This window comes from Barbus barbus, assembly GCF_936440315.1.
Source record: "Barbus barbus genome assembly, chromosome: 4".
Classification (NCBI taxonomy): Eukaryota; Metazoa; Chordata; class Actinopteri; order Cypriniformes; family Cyprinidae; genus Barbus; species Barbus barbus.
The window spans coordinates 6644943-6666594 of NC_136732.1; the positions used below are offsets into that span (position 1 = coordinate 6644943).

At 39.8% G+C, this 21652-nt stretch overlaps 2 protein-coding genes and 1 pseudogene across 5 annotated transcripts in view; 2 read left to right on the forward strand and 1 right to left on the reverse strand.

The window, feature by feature from the left end:
• Positions 1-812: 812 nt before the first annotated feature.
• LOC306867168 (uncharacterized protein) overlaps positions 813-21652 on the reverse strand; it is a 514062-nt gene continuing 493222 nt past the window's right edge. Inside the window, exons 2-3 of one of the 2 annotated variants that reach the window (XM_079412738.1) lie at positions 4339-5234; positions 813-1106 (exon numbers count right to left, since the gene is read on the reverse strand). In XM_079412738.1, coding sequence (XP_079268864.1) covers positions 4342-4995 — 654 coding nt within the window. In that variant the 5' untranslated portion in view covers positions 4996-5234 and the 3' untranslated portion in view covers positions 813-1106; positions 4339-4341. Of the gene's footprint in view, positions 1107-4183; positions 5235-21652 lie in introns of those variants that run through there. The other variant, XM_079412737.1, reaches the window with a different exon arrangement.
• Positions 10912-12759, forward strand: LOC306867151 (uncharacterized protein). Of its 2 annotated transcripts, none has more exons than XM_079412703.1 (5): positions 10912-11141; positions 11230-11502; positions 11599-11726; positions 11830-11936; positions 12044-12759. In XM_079412703.1, exons 1-5 carry the CDS (start codon positions 11021-11023, stop codon positions 12171-12173), a joined length of 759 nt encoding a protein of 252 aa, XP_079268829.1. In that variant the 5' UTR covers positions 10912-11020; the 3' UTR covers positions 12174-12759. The 2 variants fall into 2 exon arrangements, with proteins under 2 accessions (XP_079268829.1, XP_079268830.1); XM_079412704.1 differs by having other exon boundaries at positions 10954-11141; positions 11242-11502.
• On the forward strand, positions 19771-20794 carry LOC306866960 (putative nuclease HARBI1; annotated as a pseudogene). The gene has a single exon. The product of its transcript is annotated as a putative nuclease HARBI1 (transcript).

The window sequence follows — 21652 nt, forward strand, 5'->3', positions numbered from 1 at the left end:
AGGACTAGCCGAGGTTATGCTCCTCACATGAGCGTGATCGCCTGGAGCTCACGGCTCCGAAATCGGCGAAGCACATTTTCAAATAGGCGCTGTTTTTATAAATAAACCGCAGATTTGAGTTTTAAACAACTACATTCTCGGCTGAAATACATGCGTCCAGTGTTTCCATAGCACATAAAGTGCAACTACCTTCTCAACTAAATCCATGTCAGCCATTTCGCAACGAGACTGGCGCCGCCTGGCAGAAGCCCCTCCCATGAAGCGAATTCCACGCGCGAATGAAGCGAGTAAACTCAAAATGCTCAAGCGTCCAACTACGCGCGAATAGCGTGATTTATTCGCACAAGTCGCGTCTGGTGTGAACGCACTATCAGACCTTTCCGATGATATGTATTTTGTCAAGATTATAAAAAGTTTTCATTCTACAAGACCGTAATACTTTTGGAATATGACACCTCCCACTACGGGGGAGGAGCCCGCTAAAAGATTTTAATTGACAATTTCTATGGTAACGCAATATCCGATTTTGAAAGTGGTTTTCACAGGATGAATCTTGAGGTTTTTAGCTTTCAAATGATATGTAATAAATGATGATTTCTAAAACGTGTGATAGGAAAAAAAGGAAACGAATAGAATTTTTGTGTCAAAGGTCAGAACTCCTGTTATGGTGTATATGTTTTGAGGTGCACTCTTCTCTTAAATTAATATATCACTGCTCCTACATAATTTTTAACAACAAACAGTGGTACAATATCTATTTAGGAGTCATGGACCTTTCCAACGATATATAGTTTGTCATGATTAGATTAAGTCAAGTCAAGTCACCTTTATTTACATAGCGCTTTTAACAATGTAAATTGTGTCAAAGCAACTGCACAATATCAAAATCAAAATCCTCTGGCCAACAAACCAGCAGTTCAATTTAACTGCAGCAAAGTCAGATTGTAAGGTCTCAACTAGTTCCAGTGGTCATTTGGTAATTCTGTATGTTGTCTGAGCGTTGGCATCCTCTTAGGTCCTCTGAGGGGTTGGCATTATCTTTTCTCAGGTGTTCGGTCATCTCAGATCATTTAGGGGTTGGATCCAGACTGAAGCTTCTGTCATTCCTAATTACCACGGGATGTTAATCCCGTGGCAGAAACAGAGACAAATAGAAACATAATTAGCGTAGCTGCTGTTCCATCTAACAGCAGCAAAAAAAAAAAAAAAAAACACAAAATGATTTGTTCATCCCAAGCTAAAGAATAATAATAATGTACATTTGATCAGATATACTACAGTACAAGATTATAAAATGCATTATGTGAATGCTTGGCTAAAGAGATGTGTCTTTAATCTAGATTTAAACATAGAGAGTGTGTCTGAACCCCGAACGTTATCAGGAAGGCTATTCCAAAGTTTAGGAGCCAAATGTGAAAAAGCTCTACCTCCTTTAGTGGACTTTGCTATCCTAGGCACTACCAAAAGTCCAGAGTTTTGCGACCTTAAGGAGCGGGTTGGATTGTAGCGTGGTAGAAGACAAGTTAGGTACGCAGGTGCTAAACCATTTAGGGCCTTATAGGCAAGTAATAATATTTTGTAAATGATACGGAACTGAATAGGTAGCCAGTGCAGAGACTGTAAAATTGGGGTAATATGATCATATTTTCTTGATCTGGTAAGAACTCTAGCCGCTGCATTTTGGACTATCTGTAGCTTGTTTATTGAAGATGCTGGACAACCAGCTAGCAGTGCATTACAATAGTCCAGTCTAGAGGTCATGAATGCATGGACTAGCTTTTCTGCATCAGAAACAGGTAGCATGTTTCGAAGCTTGGCAATGTTTCTAAGATGGAAGAATGCTGTTTTTGTAACATGGGAAATTTGATTTTTAAAGGACAAGTTGCTGTCTAATATAACACCCAGATTTTTGACTTTAGAGGATGTGACAGTGCATCCGTCTAGTTGTAAATTGTAATCCAAGAGATTCTGTGTATTGTTTTTTGGTCCAATAAGTAATATCTCTGTCTTATCTGAATTTAATAGGAGGAAATTATTGGTCATCCAATCTTTTAAATTTTTTACACAATCTATTACCTTAGATAGTTTAGAAGTTTCACCTGGTTTTGTTGAGATATATAGTTGAGTATCATCAGCATAGCAATGAAAACTAATCCCGTATTTTCTAATAATATTACCAAGAGGCAACATGTATATTGAAAATAGAAGAGGACCTAGGACTGATCCTTGTGGTACTCCATACTTTACTGGTGATAATTGTGATGACTCTCCATTTAAATGAACAAAGTGGTAGCGATCGGACAGGTATGATTTAAACCACGTTAAAGCCTGCCCTTGAATACCAATATGGTTTTGTAGTCGATCTATGAGTATATCATGGTCTATAGTGTCGAACGCAGCACTAAGGTCAAGTAATACTAGCAATGAGATGCAGCCTTGGTCTGAAGCAAGAAGTAGGTCATTTGTAATTTTAACAAGTGCAGTTTCTGTGCTATGGTGAGGCCTGAAACCTGACTGAAATTCTTCATAGAGATAATTTTTTTGCAAGAAGGAGCACAATTGAGCAGACACAACTTTTTCTAACATTTTTGACATACACGGAAGATTTGAAATGGGTCTGTAATTTGCCAGTTCATTAGAATCTAGTTGTGGTTTCTTAATAAGAGGCTTAATAACCGCCAGCTTGAATGGTTTTGGGACGTGACCTAAGGCTAACGATGAGTTAATAATATTGAGAAGTGGTTCTTCTGCTACGGGCAACAACTCTTTCAGTAGTTTAGTGGGTATAGGATCTAATAAACACGTTGTTGGTTTAGATGCACTGATAAGTTTATTTAGCTCTTCCTGTCCTATAGTTGTAAAGCACTGCAGTTTTTCTTTGGGTGCGATGAATGAAGCTGAAATACTAGACGCAGTAGAATCTACATTTGTTATTGTATTTCTGATGTTATCTATTTTATCAGTAAAGAAATTCATAAAATCATTACTATTAAATTGTGAGGGAATATTTAGATCGGGCGGTGTCTGTTTATTTGTTAGTCTAGCCACTGTGCTAAATAAGAACCTTGGATTGTTTTGGTTATTATCTATGAGTTTGCGGATATGCTCTACCCTGGCAGCTTTTAGAGCCTGTCTATAGCTGGACATACTGTTTTTCCACGCAATTCTAAAAACTTCCAAGTTAGTTTTTCTCCATTTGCGCTCAAGAATACGAGTTTCTTTCTTGAGAGAATGGGTATAACTGTTGTACCATGGCGCAGTACATTTTTCTCTAACCTTTTTCAATTTGAGGGGGGCAACAGCTTCTAATGTATTAGAGAAGATAGTGCCCATGTTGCTAGTTATTTCGTCTAGTTCATGTGTATTTATGGGTACACAGAGAAGTTGAGATAAATTAGGCAGGTTATTTGTGAATCTGTCTTTGGTGGCTGGAACAATAGTTCTGCCCAGACGATAACGCGGAGCCATATAATTAATATCAGTGATACGCAGCATGCACGATACAAGGAAATGATCAGTAACATCATCACTTTGAGGTATGATATCTATATCGGTAAGATCAAGTCCATGCGATATAATTAAATCTAGCGTATGATTAAAACGATGAGTGGGCCCGGTGACGTTTTGCTTGACTCCAAAAGAGTTTATTAGGTCAGTAAACGCAAGTCCTAGCACATCATTTGTATTATCAACGTGAATGTTAAAATCTCCGACAATTAGCACTTTATCAACATTAACCAATAGATCTGAGAGGAAATCTGCAAATTCTTTTAGGAAATCTGTATATGGCCCTGGCGGTCTATACACAGTAGCCAGAGCAAGAGATAGGAGAGATTTCTTTTGCATATCTAACAGTGTAACATTAAGCAGAAGTAGTTCGAATGAGTTAAACCTCCTGTATCCTGTTTTCTGAGTAACATTGAGAATATCACTATATATTGTTGCCACACCGCCACCACGGCCAGTCTGACGGGGCTCATGTTTATAACAGTAGCTCGGTGGAGTAGACTAATTTAGACCAAAATATTCATTTGGTTTCAGCCAGGTTTCAGTCAGGCAGAGTACATCAAAATTATTATCTGTGATCATTTCCTTTACAATAACTGCTTTGGGTGCGAGTGATCTAATATTTAGGAGCCCAAGCTTCAAAAATTGTTTTTGTTCATTTATTTTGTGTTTTTCTGGTTTAATCACGATCAGATTTTTTCTAGATCCTGCATTAAATTTATATTTTGACCTCGCTATTCGGGGGACAGACACAGTCTGTATAGATTGGACAACGCGGGTACTTCTATCATTTAAGTGGGTAGAACAAAAGTCATTTGAGAATTGACTTACTAGTCAGATGGAGCGTAGCGTTCTGGAGATGTTGTCCGACAGGAGTTCCGCTCCGACTCTGCTGGGGTGCAGGCCATCAGCACGGAAAAGCCTAGGACGCTCCCAGAAAAGATTCCAATTATTTACAAAGAGCAGTTTCTGTTCTTTACACCATGACAATAACCATTCGTTTAAAGCAAACAGTCTACTGAACCTTTCGTGTCCTCGTCGATACGTCGGAAGTGGACCTGACACGATGATCTTCGCCGCGGGCGATGTGCTGCGTACCGTCTCGATCAGGCTCCTGTAGTCCCTCTTCAGTGTCTCCGTCTGCCGCAGCTTGATGTCGTTAGTCCCCACGTGCAGCACGACAGCCCCGATGCTCTCATCGCCCTTCAGGATCGCGGGTATCTGCGCAGAAACATCGAGAACACGAGCACCGGGGAAACAGTGTGTGTGCACTTTACCTTCAGCTAGCGTAGCACGGACGTGCCGGACGATGGAGCTTTCGACGATCACAGCGTCGCGTCCCGTCTCGCGGAGGGGAGCGAAGCGGTTCCGGGTGGAGATCTCGAAGACCGGAGGCGGCGAGGTTGTCCCCCAGGGCCTGGCTCGCGTCTTCCGCTGCTGTTGTTGCACCCAGGGTCCGTGGCGTCCCGGCGCCGGAGTGAAGGACATCTGTGAAGACCGCGTCCTGGGTGCACAGTGTCTGTATAGAGAAACGCACGGAGTAGAGGTGGTGGGAGTGTTAGCAGCGTGCTGTATACTTACCCCGGACTTGTGAGCTTCAGCCCGGGATGTTTCCAGCGCGGCTCTCCTCTCTCTCAGCTGGGCCTGCTTCTCCACCAGGTCGCGGATCTGCTTCTCCACGGCCTCCAGCTCCAGCTGCACCGAATGCAGCTCGAACGTGTCCTCACCTGCACTCAAAGGTAGACACAAATCCGCCATTTAAGCAAATAAGAGTGAGACAAAGGCAATGTGTGTGAATAGAGTATTAGCAGTGTAAGCTAGATTAGCGGCAGGCACACTGCCTATGCTAACGGGCTATAAGCTAATAGCAAACACGAGAAATCAAAATAAAACTAGTGATAACAAGGCGCTCCGATTGTTTTTGTTTTAGAATGCTATTGTGGATATATTCACACGTTCTAAAAACGAAAAAGATAGTGTATAAAATAGTTTTAAGATAAAAAAAAATAGACGATAAAGAATCAACTTGACAGAGCTCAAACTCAAAACACGTAGTCACAAATCAGCGCATGCGCAACCTAGGAATGCATGATTGTGATTCTTAGATTAGGATTTAATTGTAATATATCGAAGTAAATTTAGGCATCCCGTATACGGGACGGTGACAGTTAAGGTTTACTGACTATGGACAGAAGAAAACAGCAAGGAACCTTAACTTCATATATACTGTATGACTTTTATAATAAGCTTCATCAAGAAATAAAATATATAAATAAAATAATTACATGTTAAAAGTTGTGTTAGCAGGATATCACGTTCCTGACCACAGTTGCAAAAGCTTAAAACCAGAACACTTCCCTGAGTACAACTTTACCAACATTAGTGTTCTATCTATCTATCGTATCTATATTGAATGTAAGTGTAAGTCGTTTTGGATTAAAGTGTATACCAAATGCTTAAATATAAATGAATATGCAAAGAGAGAAACAGTGAGATGATGTGACTCCAGACATAAAAATTTTATTAAAAAAGGTGAAGCTCAAGAGAAGATAAAGAAGAGATGAAGATCTATAAAGAGTCATGATGTCAGGACAGAAACAGAACTGAAACACTAAACAGCTCAACACACCTGTACTAATTCTATTATAACTACTAACACATTTTAGTCACATTAGTGTTTAAGGGCCTCATGATGTGATCATGCCAATATGCTGTGATATATTAAAGATGTCTTCTATAAGGAAATGTCTCTTAGTGACAGAAGCCACTTATTAGTTTCACTTCCTCTAGTGTTTTTAGATGCACCATTTGTAATGTCTTCCACATTCGAATGTTGTCCCCCTAAAGATATTAATAGTACTTTTAAGTAGTCCAACATTTCAATCCAACATTTCCTCAGTCAGTTGATAATATATTTTGTAATTAAAAATAAAATATTTATATATATTTGTATAGTTGTGCATTGGAACAGCATTGTTCTTCCGATAAGTGTTTCTACGGGGAGACTTGTGGCATTGGTGTCAATGCCCCCCCCCCCAATATTTATAGTATGGTTTATGGAAACCTAGAATCAAGCTATTAATTAAGAATTTAAATCGCTCCTTCGGCGCTTTCATGAGCGCTAGCTTGACGTACAAACCAGTTATCAGCTCAATAATATTGAAGCGCAGTTGTTTTAATTGTACATGAGCGCCGCACAAATCAGCTTATACTCTTATTATACTCTGCACGTGTTCACCCGCATGCTCGAAAAGTGTGATAAGATTTGTGTGAGCCATTCCTATCATGAAGCTGGAGGTAAAATGTGCGCTCTATTTAAAGTCTGTTGAGAAATTGGCACTTTAAAATGCTATGGAGAAAGTCGAACGTTATCTAAAAAAGGCAAATAAACTAAAAAGACTGATGAAAAGAGTGTCACGATGTGACAAAAAGCATATGGAACTTATTCCCGCTGAAGCAGTGTTTCCGGTGGGACACTTGTGAGTGAAACTCCGTCCCCCGGCCTGAGTGTGTGTCTGTTGTCATGACAACCCCAACAGATTGGCGACAGGTGTGGGGAATTTACTCGGAGAGTTTGGAAGAAGCCCCGTCAGTATTTGAGAGGATAAAAGGCAGGAGAGAGAGGCGGTTGGGGTTGGTCTTTTCTCCCCCGTGAGAAGTTGTTTTATTGGGTGGTTGCAGTTATTTGAGTACGGGTGAATGAAGAGGAGAGTGTTGGCTTGATGAGAGACCTGAGGACAACAGAGGGAGAGTGAAATACCCCGTTTGCATTGGAGAAGAGCTAAGTAACTGAGAACGGAGTCTCGTAATTACATGTGTTTGACACTGAATTGGATGTGGCTGGGAGTGTTTGGATCACGTTTATAAATATCACTGAGTGGATTGTATTGATTCATTACCGATCTCTTATCTCTCCCTCCATTAAAAATGGTGAGGTGAACTCTGCCTGTGTATGTGAAGAAAGACATCCTAAACCATCCTCAGCAGTATTGATGATCACGGCCCCTCGCACAGAGACCCAAGGGTGAGTGCTGGCTTTAAATTGCACTTGTGAAGTGAGTTTGCAGTGCCGATGATTGACGTTTCCCCCACATTATATGCTTGAAGTGGAATTGCCGTGTGTGTGGAAGATACATTCCCTTTTGCCGTGCACTCTCCCTGTGTTATGCTGGCCTACCGTCAATAGTGAGAGTTCTGTGACATTGATCTGTTTTAACTGTTTGGATGTTGAAGAATTATCATCTGGGATTTGAATTAACCCCTCTGTTGCCCTAATAGGAGAGGAGATGCCCTGTTGCAATGTTCACTGTCTGTCTCAGTAAAAGCCTCGTGCAGCCTGTCAACTTCGAGTCTGCTGCATCCGTGTAGCCCACCTGTGCTGGGAGAAGCGACTGTCCCTCTGCCCCGAATGTGAGGTTGGCACGCTCTGTCTGAAATATTCATTCTGCCTGTGTTAGAAGAAGCCCTGTTCGGCCTGTCGACTTCGAGTCTGTTGTATCCCTGCAACTTAACTATACTGTGGGAAGTGTTCGCTCCTTTCAACGCATGTGGAACTGTATACTTTGTCTGAAGCATTCATTCTGTCTGTCTCAGTAGAAGCCTTGTGCAGCCTGTCGACTTCGAGTCTGCTGTATCCTTGTGGCCCACCTGTGCTGGGAGAAGTGACTGTCCCCTTGTCACGAACGTAAGGCTGGCACGCTCTGTCTGAAATATCCACTCTGTCTGTGTCAGAAGAAGCCCTGTTCGGCCCGTCGACTTCGAGTCTGCTGTATTCCTGCAACTCACCTGCATTGTGAGAAGTGTTCGTTCCTGTCAGCGCATGTGAACTGTATACTTGTCTGCAGCATCCATTCTGTCTGTCTCAGTAGGAGCCCCGTGCAGCCTGTCGACTTCGAGTCTGCTGCATCCTTATAGTCACCTGTGTTGGGAGAAGGGGCTGTCCCTCTGTCACGAACGTGAGGCTGGCACACTCTGTCTGGAATATCCACTCTGTCGGTGTCAGAAGAATCCCCGTTCAGCAGTCGACGTGGAGTCCGTTACCACTTGTAACCCCCTTGCACTGGAGAAGTGCCCGCTCCCGCTGCGAGCAAGCGTGGGAACAGTGTGCCGTGTTGGAGCCGCCATTCAGTGTGCCCCCTTCCTAGTTACTCACCGGCTTGCCGTGTACCTGCTGAAGGCCCTGCTCTGGTGCTGCAAAGAAAGTAGAAGAGCCCGATCACACCTTACCCGAGGAAGACTCCCCTAGTCATCCCACCATAAGATTGTGTACCTGCCGTATACGTACCTGACTGATATCCACCTGCCCCAAATTCCGTATCTGTGAAAGAAGGAAGGAAGGTTGGAATTATCTACTTACCCAAGAAAGACTCCCCTAGCCACCCCACCATAAGACCGTGTACCTGCCGTATACGCACCTGACTGATATCCATCTGCCCCAAATTTCGCACTTGTGAAAGAAGGAAGGAAGGTTGGAATTACCTCCTTACCAGGGCAGACTTATCGGACCGCTCACTTGCCAACTGCATCCCCACCTGTGAAAGACCTACTTGACCATCCACTTGTTCGCCGGCCATCTGCTGCAGGGTCTGCACTGAGGAAGAGGGCGGGGGAGTCTCCAGTCGCAGCACCGTTCACCCTCGATCTTTGAGGGCAACAAGGAAGAAGATTTTAGATTAGGATTTCCAATTTGCTTTTACTTCAAAATAAAACTTGTTAAATTTATTCTCTGTCTCTGACTCTTCCCTCTGACACGCTCCTCGAGGTGGTCCTGGTTCAGGGGTGGGTGCAGTCTAGCTTGGCCCACTCGACCTGTGACAAGAGGACAAAACAATCTTGCACCAACAGATAAGCCTATATTAAAATATTTGGTCCCACTTTATATTAGGTGGCCTTAACTACTATGTACTTACATTTAAATTAATCATTTGGTACAATGCACTTATTGTGTGCATACATGTTCTTACATTGTACTTATATTTTTAAAAATACCTATATGTAGTTACATCTGTAACTAATTTCTGTAATTACATTTATAATTACACTTTTAACCCATCCCTTACACCTTAACCCACCCTTAAACCTACCCATACCACCAAACCTGTCCCTAACCTTACCCGTATCCCACCTCAATAGCAGCAATAGAGTGTTGCAATACAATATGAGCACAATAAGTACATTGTACTTATTTTTTTATTTAAGTACATAGTAGTTAAGGCCACCTAATATAAAGTGTGACCAAATATTTTTGAACTACTATTGACAGCCTTTTCTAGAATTCATAACATTTTATTGTATACTTGTTTATTGTGGTATATTTTGTCTAACTTGTAGAGTTTATAATAGATAAACTCTACAAAGGAAAGTTGTGGCCTAATGGTTAGAGAGTCGGACTTGTAATCCGAAGGTTGCGGGTTCGAGTCTCGGGCCGGCAGGGATTGTAGGTGGGGGGAGTGAATGTCCAGCGCTCTCTCCACCCTCAATTTCACGACTGAGGTGCCCTTGAGCAAGGCACCGAACCCCCAACTGCTCCCCGGGCACCGCAGCATGGCTGCCCACTGCTCCGGGTGTGTGTTCACGGTGTGTGTGTGTGTGTTCACTGCTGTGTGTGTGCACGTTGGATGGGTTAAATGCAGAGCACGAATTCCGAGTATGGGTCACCATACTTGGCTGAATGTCACTTCACATAATCTGTTAAGGGAATAGACTTTCCCTATAGATTTATACACTATTACAACTGTGCTATGTTGTAATTATTGTTGCTAAATGTGCAGGCTGTTGTTTTTCATAACAAATGCTATATAGATTATTAAAAAATGCTACAATTAAGAACTATGCTACATTTTTTATAAGAGCATGTAAGTCAGAATCGAGAGCCATGTGTAACCTGGCCTTCACATATTCCAAGAGATGGCATAGATTAAATCATTAAGAGCCTGATTAGCTGGGGTAAGAAATAAACATCAATATAAGAAAATGTTAAATTGACTTCCCATGGCATGATGAATTAGAACATTCTGTCAAACTATAGCCTATAAGTCCCAAAGTAATGTAAAATACTTTATATAGGCTATCTGTAAACAAGTAGGCTAATGGTTAACTAGGCTATTATTGAAGTTATGTTATTGAACTTTGCATGTGTGGATAATAGCACAAAATACCTTTTTACAAAAATACATATATAAACAAAAAATCAAATAAATAAACCTTATGAGGGAACATGACGCAGGACTCCATTAAAACAGCTCACACTTCAACCCCCCAATATTCAAACCAAAACTACACCCTTGACTACAGTGCAATTTCATTATGATCTGCAGTATATGAGTACAAAACATAAAGCTTCCTGCCCACCCCCAAAAAAAAGCATACGCCTTACTAGGATATGACATGTTCTTGACCACAGAGGTGCCTTATAAACGTAAAAGCTAAAAGCAGACGTTCAGAGAAGTGCAGCCTACTTAAAGCAACAACTTCTAATAATCTCACATTTACATCTATCTTATTAACGGAATTCATGGAACATGGAATGGATAAAGAGAAGATGAACATCTATGCTAATGTACATTCTTTAAACATTCATGATGTCAGGACAGAAGCAGAGAACATCAGGATACACCAAACACCTCAACACACAGGTACTGCGACTCATTTCATTATAACAACAACAACACATTTGATACATATAACACATTTAAGTTATATGAGTGTTCAATAATCTTTTAGGGAGTGACTCAGGGAGTGATTCAGTGAGGAACAGAAGATACAGAGCAGCTGTAGTGTGTTTGGTTCTGCTGTGTGTTCTTCTGCTGACTGCAGTCATAGTGCTGGGTGTCTACATCCACACAAACTACACACAAGAGACACACCAGCTACTAACCAACATGCAGCTGACAAAAGAGAGAGATGAATTATTATCAAATAACAGTGATCTGATTAAAAACACAGACCAATTACATCAGGAGAAAAATGAACTGTTGAAAAGTATTCAAAGAATGGGTAATTATGAACTATATTAAAACTAAAACAACCACTTATTAGTAGATCAGTGTGATGGGAATAAAGTGCTAATAGTTGAATTGTTTGTGTTTTCAGATGGATGGATTTACTATCAATCTAATCTGTACTTCATTTCCTCTGAGAAGAAGAGCTGGACTGAGAGCAGAAGATACTGTACAGAGAGAGGAGCAGATCTGATCATCATAAACAACAGAAAGGAACAAGTGAGTGAAAAGCAGTTTTATAACTACAGTATGTTATCTATGGCGAGAAAATTGTTGTACTTTATCATATAATTGTTATTTTATTTGTTTTTTGTTTTCTCAGGATTTTGTGAAGAAAATATCTGCTAATGGTAATGTCTGGATTGGTCTGACTGACAGTGATGTGGAGGGCAGATGGAAATGGGTTGATGGCAGCACTCTGTCCTCTAGGTGAGAAATCACTGAACTGAACTTATTATTATTAAATTAATTCATACAGTCAACATCATATCACACAGAAGCAGCACTGAACATCTAATGCTGATCTGTTGATGTAGGTTCTGGAATCCTCAAGAACCCGATGGACATAGAAGAGAGAACTGTGTTCTGACTCATTCACCAGGATGGGCTGATTATCCATGTAGTGATCTTTTTCTATGGATCTGTGAAAAGAGCATTTTAAAATAAGTCATCAGATGAACTGCAGGTTCATGTAATAAAATACATATGGGTACATTTTCCCCTAAGAACATCTATATTTAAAGGAACTACAACTGCTAGAACAGTTTTCGCTCTCTCTCTCTAGGGCTTTTCACACTTGAAATTGTTAACCCCCGGATAAATGGAATCCCAGGTTATCTGTAATCACGTTTCACACTGCTCATACGGCCAACCTGTTTCCGCGTCTTTCCAGTTAATAAAAAAAAAAGTCACCGCGTAGGTCTTTAGCCGCTTTAAGCCTCATGAGACGCACAAAGACTAACTGCCTCCGGTTGTGGAGAAGCCTAATGCTCAAATTGTTAAACAGTCTGAAAGTGTTACTGATAATGGTCATGATGAGGAAGTTGTTGCTGAAACAGAATTAAATGAAAATGGTGTTCAGAATGATAATATGAGTGACCAGGTGTATGGTGAGGCAGTAAGTGCTAATGTTGAAGAAAATTGCGACGCAAAGGATGATGATAGTTTTTCTGAGATTTCTGATATGGGGTCACAGATAGCTGGAGAGGTGTATACTTTACAGTAAATAAATAAATGACTTTCTGGATACCACATTTGGCAAGACTGTTGATGTGAGAGATTTCTTTCCTGATACAGAGAAATTCGTTAGTTCAGTGTTGTTTTAAAGAACAGTAAGCTATGAGGCTTTGCATAAGAAAAAGAGATTTCGTCTGAAGAAGATGGTAACAAAATTACGAAAAGAAAAATTCGTTGTTTAGAAAAATCTAAATGACTAAATCTCACATGGTGTCTTTTGCTCTTTGCTATCTTTTTGTCCTATGCCTCTTTTTTCATATGGATGCTTTGAGGGTGGGTTCTCTAAATATTAATGGGGGAAGGGATGAGGTAAATTAGCATTGATTTCAGAATTTTGAAGTATTAAAAAGATCAAGGTTTCTTTTTTTTACACGAAACACATAATAAGGATAATTCAATTGAATGGGGTATGTGGTGGGAGGGTAAATTTGCTTTGAGACATGGAACACATAATAGTGCTGGAGTAGCTACTTTATTTTCTGCAATATTTTAATATTTTAATTTTCTGTTGATATTTTAAATGTTGAAGAAGTTGTTGAAGGAAGATTAATATTAACACAAGTTGAATATGAGGGAATTATGTAAGGGTTTGTTAATGTCTATGCCCCCAATAGTGGCCCAGAGAGGCAGAATTGTTTTATGATTTTAAGAAATGCTATTAAGAAGTATGATGATGGTGTGTCTTGTAATTGGGAGAGACTGGAATTGCACAACAGATTTTACAGTTGACAGGAATGGGGACGAGCCTTATAGTCAATCAGCCTTATAGTCAAGTGTTACATTGTTAAAAATTATGCATGAATTTCAACTAACAGATGTTTGGAGAACAAGAAATATAGGAGTTAGACGGTATACCTGGTTGAAAGTGTGTGATGATAGGGTTTGCGGTGCAAGGCTGATAGATTTTATTCCTTGTTGATTCCTTGAATCTGTCACAATTTGTGTCTAGCCCAACTCACAAATTGGGTCACACATTAGATTTAGTGCTGTCATATGGCTTCCCAATAACAAATTTGAGAGTGATTGATGCTGCCTTTTCAGACCATTTGCCAATTGTGTTTGAATTTGTCTGTGTTTCTACCACCCCTACTTGCTCTCAGTCTGTATGCTACTCTCGTTTTATTCAGCCACTCACTGCCGGTTTATTTTCAGAGCACTATCTAGCAAACTTTGCAGATGCCGCCTCTTTCGACAAATTAAACACGGAAGAGATGTTGAGCTGTTCACCTACAGAGTTGTTAACCTGCTTTCACCCCATTTCCTCTGTACAGCTAGCTGGTATTGTTTCTAAGGTTAAATTGTCCACCTGTGAGTCTGATGTCATTCCAGCTCATCTATTTAAGGAAGTGTTTCTACCACCCCTACTTGCTCTCAGTCTGTAAGCTACTCTCGTTTTATTCAGCCACTCACTGCCAGTTTATTTTCAGAGCACTATCTTGCAAACTTTGCAGATGCCGCCTCTTTCGACAAATTAAACACGGAAGAGATGTTGCAGGTTTTTACTAATTCCTGTTCCATTTCTATTGATTCTGTCGCTCCCCTTAAGCCAAGGAAAGCGAAGAGAAACAACATTTCTCAGCCTTGGTTAAATGCAAACACCCGTGCTCTCAGACAGGAGTGTCGTGGAATGGAAAAGGGACAAACTCCAAGTCTCATATCAGTGTTTAAGGGCGTGTTTAGCTAGTTATCAAAAAGTCAAAGAGGCTAAGTTTGAATTCTTTTCTAAACTTATTACTGAAAATGTGAATCGACCGGGGATGCTGTTTAAGACTTTTGATCTGCTACTAAATCCCGTACCTGCCCCATCTCTTGATCCATCTCGGGAGACCTGTGAAAACTTTTTAAAATATTTTGACAACAAAGTACTGGATATCAGAGCTTCTATTAAGCCATCGATATTTGATCCTCCATTGAGCTGTTCACCTACAGAGTTGTTAACCTGCTTTCACCCCATTTCCTCTGTACAGCTAGCTGGTATTGTTTCTAAGGTTAAATTGTCCACCTGTGAGTCTGATGTCATTCCAGCTCATCTATTTAAGGAAGTGTTTGCAACCTTGAGTCCGGCTGTAACAGCTATCATTAATAACTCTTTGGAAAGTGGAGTTGTACCTGCTAGTTTTAAACATGCTATAGTCCATCATTTGCTAAAGAAACCTCATCTTGACCAATCTATTTTCAGTCATTTTAGGCCTATTTCCAAATTGCCTTTTATCTCAAAATTGTTAGAGAGCTGTCTACAGTCAGTTGGATTCCTACACTAGTATGTCCAATGTCCTGGACACTTTCCAGTCGGGTTTTAGATCACTACACAGCACTGAAACTGCATTGTTGAAAGTCAGTAATGACCTTCTGCAAATTCTTGACACTGGTTCTCATGCGGTACTTGTTTTGTTGGATCTTAGTGTGGCATTCGACACAATTGATCATAGTATTCTGCTACAGCGGCTGGAAAAGTGGGTCGGTATTGAGGGTACCGCTCTGCAGTGGTTTGCCTCTTATCTTAAAAATAGAACCTTGTTATGTGGCGTGCCCCAAGGTTCCATCTTAGGCCCTCTTCTCTTTTCACTATACATGCTTACTTTGGGAGCCATTTTTAAGAAATACTGTATAAGATCTCTTACCACTGTTATGCTGACGATACACAGTTTTATCTTCCAGCAAAAACTGACAGCAGTGGCTCTTTGGATGTGCTTGACGACTGTTTTGAGGAGGTTGGATGGCTGATAACTTTCTACAATTAAACGAAAGCAAAAGTGAAATTTTGATTTTAGGTCACTCTAGATATTCATCTGATTTTAATTTAGGGTCCCTTTCCGCTAGTGTTCAACCCTATGTAAGAAATCTTGGGGTTACATTTGACTCGTTTCTTAAATTTGATAAACAAATTAGTACAGTGGTAAAGGGGAGCTTTTTCCATCTTAGATCCATTGCTAAATTGAAACAATTGTTGCCTCATAAAGACTTGGAGACTGTAATACATGCTTTCATAACATCTGGCTTGGACTACTGTAATTCCCTTTATTGGGGACTGCCTCAATCGGCGATTTCTCGCTTACAAACTGTCCAGAATGCTGCAGCGAGGCTTCTTACTGGAACAAGAAAGAAGGATCACATTTCTCCAATCCTAGCATCTTTACATTGGCTTCCTGTAAAGTTCAGAATCGATTTTAAAATAGCTGTTTATGTGTACAAGGCGCTAGCGGGCCTTGTACCAAAATATATCAGTGACCTTCTGATTGCTTATTCTCCTCAAAGAGCTCTTAGGTCCAGTAATCAGTTTCTTTTAATGGTCCCACGTTATCGCTGTAAAACCAAGGGTGGCCGGGCTTTTTCAGCTGCAGCCCCGAAACTTTGGAATAGTCTGCCTGTAAATGTGAGACTCGCTCCTTCACTAGCTAGTTTTAAGTCTGCTCTTAAATCTTATTTGTTCTCCCTGGCTTTTGAATAATGCCTGCTTAAGTTTTTTTTTTTTTTTTTTTTTGCTGTATTGTATTTGTATTTGTTGTACAACACTTTGGTGGAACTCTGTTGCTTTTAAACGTGCTATAGAAATAAACTTTGACTTGACTTGAAGAAAGTGTGGAACAACAAATTAATGGATGTTTGTATCTCTCCAAATGGTTTTTCAGACCACCATATGGTTATTTTGGGTTTAAATGTAAAGAAAACATTAAAATCTAATTATTATTGGCATTTGAATGTTAAATTATTACATGACAGTTGTTTTGGTGAAAATGTTAAAGTTTTTTGGAATAATTGGAAGTTGAAGAAGTCATATGATGTTTTATTAACAAAAGTTCGGGAAGAGCACATCAGATACTTAATTTGGTTAGGTTATGTTATAAAGATTAAACACAAGTGGAACGCACTAGGGGTGGGTGTATCGATCCTAATATCGATAGTATCGATACCAACGTTGATATTGGTATCGGATCGATACTAGCCTGATAAGATCGATACTCTAAGTTAATTTTTTTCTCCTATACACTTAATACATTGCTTAATACATTCAACAAAGTGTAGACATGTCTGTGGGTGTATAGTCCGCTCTTTTCACATCTCGTATGCAAGCATTGCTGCTCCTCCCCTGCTACGCTGGTTTAGTTGTCATGCCATCACATGACTCAGCGACTCCAAGCACAAGCAGATACTTTTGGCTAAAGATCGAATGATAGAACTCCGAGCTACAAAAGAAGTGAAAAGGGGAGGAAGGAAATCCTTCACAAAGTGCATATTGTATATAACTGTATACCAAAATGGTCCTTTTTTATGCAGTTTCACTGTAAGGTGTGTACTGAGTTTGGCCTTTTAATATTATTTCAAAATCCCATGGCACTTCTCGTAAAGAGTAGGGGTGTAACCCCGGTGTCCTGGCCAAATTCCCTCTACTGGCCTTTGTCTATCATGGCCTCCTAATAATCCCCATACACTTGATTGGCTCTATCACGCTCTCCTCTCCACCTGTAGCTGGTGTATGGTGAGCGCACTGGCGCCATTGTACTGGGGCTGCCGTCGCATCATCCAAGCGGATGCTGCACACTGGTGGTGGTTGAGGAGAGACCCCCCCACATGATTGTAAAGCACTTTGGGTGTACAGCAATGCACAATAAAGCGCTATATAAATGCATAATTCATTCATGCATTAAGCCACTTTAAATGTTTTCATTATAACGGTTTTCAATGGGAGTAAAATGCTTAACATGTTGTTTAGAATGTTTGCATATATATTCTGGGCTCAGCTGGTTGCCACATATTATATTTTATTAACAAACCGTATACCGAATTTATCACTGTCTTCCTCCATTGCACCATATTAAATGTTTTTATATTGCAACGACAGAAAATTAAATTCAGTGTGTTGCATTCATGTTCTGGGTTCATCTGCTTACCTGTACAAACATAGTAGGCCTATATATTTTTAGAAACTATACCGAATTTGGCCTTTTCATATCACAGATTTTTATTGCAATAATAACAAACAAATATTACAGTATGTATAAAACAAATAGAAAATACAGTACGTATAACATATGAAAATCCTTTCAATAATAAACAAGTTATGGCTTTATAGTTCTTTTTCATATCACTGTCTTCAACTTTTCTTGATAATGTTTTTTATGGGAGGAAAATGCATAATGTGAAAACTTTGAGCGTTGCTTTCATATTCTTGGCACATCTGCCAACTTGTATATCTAGTTTGCAAAATTAAAAAGGTGTATACTGAGTTTTGACTTTTAATATTACGTTCTTAATTTATTAAGCCACGTTAATTATTTTTTATAACTCTTTTCTATGGGAGAAGAATACTTAACATGAAACTGTGCATTGCTTTTATGTTCTGGGCTCCTCTGTCTGCAAAGTCTTTAGGAAGGCAAATAATATCCACGTAGCTTTAAGGTGACTATAATATTAGTCATATCAACATTATTATTATTAATTTTTTTAATTGCTGTTGGTCATTTAAATGTATGTTTTTTTTTTTATGTCTTAATCTGCCAAACTTGTTACTGTGCTATTAAATAGTGTTTTCACTATATTTTGGATTTTAATATCCAGTGCAGAGTTGCTGTTATACGGCTTGTTCAATGAATGGCTGCCGCCTCAGTGATCAGCTGTAAAACAGTGAGTCTGTTCAAATTCCCTATAAAATCATAAATGATTCCCTTTGAGCTAAATTAAACTGTTTGCTTTAAATTACGTTACCCCTTACAAAGAGCTAAGTTCCCTTTTAAAGGACCAAGCAAAGGGAGCATTGATAAGGGCTAAGTTCTGCTCTATCAAAGATATAGATGCCCGAGTACTTTCTTTTTTAATCTTGAAACAAACGTGCCCTTGCTGGTCATGTGACGATGACTATATTTAAATGTATAATGCAATATTGTTGACAAATAAAAACGAGACTAAATGTGAGACTAAAATTATGCTAAAATGTCTCTTCATTTTCGTTGACCAAAAGTTGCGTTTAGTCGCGTTCGACTTGAAGCAGCGCTGCGCAGAATGATCAGCTTAGACATCAAAGTACTGCGAGAGCGATTCGAAAGCATAAGGATCCATCTGCTCTCTTATCTCTCTTGCGGTACTTTGATGTCATACACTGATAATTCTGCGCAGTGCCGCTTCAAGTCGAATGTGCCCATTATTATTTTGCAGTATTTCTGTTTCCTGTGTCTCACTTCTGGGGCTGCATCAGGTTGCACTGCGCAGACGCAGGCGACGTCACTTCCTCAAGCCCCACTCACGGCATTATTTAGAAGAGACAACAAATATGTTAACGTGTTTGGTTGGTAAAATACATTTTGTAAATTCAAATCAGAGCGTCTTCCTTGTCTGGAATGGATGTATTCTTCAGTCTATAAGGTAACAATAATATAATAAGATAACTTTGTTTTAAATGGGCTTGGCTAAAAGAAAATTTTGGTTTTGTCTGTACTACTAGGTGCTTATACTATATTGACTGGGTTAAATAGAATTGCATTACTAAAAAGAGACTAAAATACAATTTCCATCGACTAAAACTAGACAAAAATAGTCATGGATAATTCTGATTAAAATAAGACTAAAATTCTCAGACTTTTAGTTGACTGAAACTTGACTAGACTAAAAAGAGTATGAACGTGACTAAAACTAATAAAAACTAAAATGACAGCTTCACACAAAGACTAGACTAAAATTAAAATTAAAACAGGCCGCCAAAAACATCACTACATGCTTACATGCTTGGACTCAATTTGATCTTTTAAGACTCCTCAGTTACACCTTCATAAAGATGCATCTAAGAACTCTATGGCCCGGTTTCACAGATAGGGCTTAAGCCTAGTCCCAGACTAAACTGCCCACTTGAGCTGTCTTAACTCAAAGCGACTTGCACAGATATATATTAAAATAGTCAAAGATTTAGCCTGTTCTGGATTAAACAAAGCCGATTGCAAGAGGAAGGATTATAGCTAGTCTATGACTAAATTGAATCTTAAATTAATCCTTCAAAGAGGCAGGTTTAACTCCTGCTTAGTACTGTTTGTGAGGGAGCATGGAATATTTGGAATATCTAAATGAAAACCAACATGCACAACAGAGGCCAGCCAGAGTACTTGTGGATAGGAGTGATCCATTACATTACTTTGATGACACAGATTTTCAAGACCGCCTTCGTATGTACAAGGAAAATGCAGTGGAGATAATATCTTTGCTTGAGCCTAGACTTTCCTGTCGGTCTCTGAGAGGAAGGCCTTTACCCAGTTCTCTCCAAGTTCTGCTCACACTGAGGTTTTTTGCGTCCGGGACCTTTCACCGTGAAACTGGTGATTTGTGTGGTGCCAGTGAAGCAACTGTGTGTAGAATAGTTCACAAAGTCAGCAGAGCCATTTGTGAACTGAGGAGTCTTTACATAAAGTTTCCTGATGCTGCTGACCAAGCCAAATATAAAGTGCAATTCTATGAATATGGGCACTTCCCAGGTGTCATTGGCTGTATAGATGGATGTCATGTTCCTGTCAAGTGTCCATCAACCCGATGCTGAGGAGTACAGGAACCGTAAGAACTGGTTTTCTATCAACGTTCAGGGTGTATGCACACCTAATTTAGAGTTTTCAAACATTGTTGCGCGCTGGAAAGGTTCAACTCACGATTCAAGGATTTTTCTCAACTCTTCATTATGTGCTCAGTTTCAGAGAGGACAGTATAGTGGACTTCTACTTGGTGACAGTGGATATGGTCAGAGTAACTTTTTATTCACTCCATACATAAATCCCACAACAGCTGAGCAGCAAAGATACAACAGAGCTCATATCCGAACAAGAGGCATGGTTGAACGCATGTTTGGAATATGGAAAAATCGATTCCAGTGTTTACGCAATACACTTCGCTTCAGGCCAAGGAGATGCTGCAAGGTCATCATTGCTACAGCGGTGCTGCACAACTACCTGAAGCAGCGCTGCTGTCCTGATCCTCCAATGGAAGATGACGATGAAGCAGATGTGCCCATGACTGAGGCAGCCAGTGACCAACGAGGACTTGCACACAGAGTTGCTTTCACATTGCAGCACTTCAGCTAGATGAGATGTATTTCAATATGGAATGTATTCATTATGGCTTATTTTGCCTTGATAATTTTTGTTCTGTACAAAATTAAAATAGTGTGCAGCAAAATAAAAAAAAAAAAAAAAAAAAAAAAAAAAAAAACTAAACCAATACTGGTTGAAAATGTAGTTTGTGGTTGTTTAAATACACTCAGTCATGAATATCTAAATGACAAAAGGTTTTTTTTTTTTTGTTTATACATCATATTGTTCACCATGGCTGTTAATCACAATTGCCTCCTTACTGTATCGTTTTTGGATCATACCTCTTTCTTCCAACTTCATATCCAATTCAACCTGTAGAATTCTCATTTTCATTTCATGTTCTTCCTTCAGATATTTCATTTTTTCCTCATGAAATTCTCTGGCTAACTTTTCATGGATGGTCATCTTGCTTGTTCTCTGCTGAAAGGTGGTGGCAGCATCTTTTCTCAGGGATGCAGGAGCAGATGTGGAAGGCACACACTCACTGTGCTCTGGCTTTTCCAACCTGTTCAGATTCCTTTCTTCTTTGGGGAAAAACAGAGGCACAAATAAATTCACATGATCCTTAGAATGAAAGAAGAATAAAAATTGACAGAGTGGAATATATGTACCAAAGGAAGAAACCAATTTCTTTCTAACATACCATTTGTGCTCAGTTCTTCATCTGAACTGTTCAAGTGATCATCATCTGGTATACCATCCAGAGGTTGCTGGTGCTGTATTATTCCAGACAGCAAGTCACTCAATTCATCAGTTTTGTCTTTATTTGGTGGTCCACCACCAGTAGTAAATCGCTGTCTTCTGATCTCTGCATTCTGTCGTTTTAAAGCCAGTTTAAGGTTCTTCCAC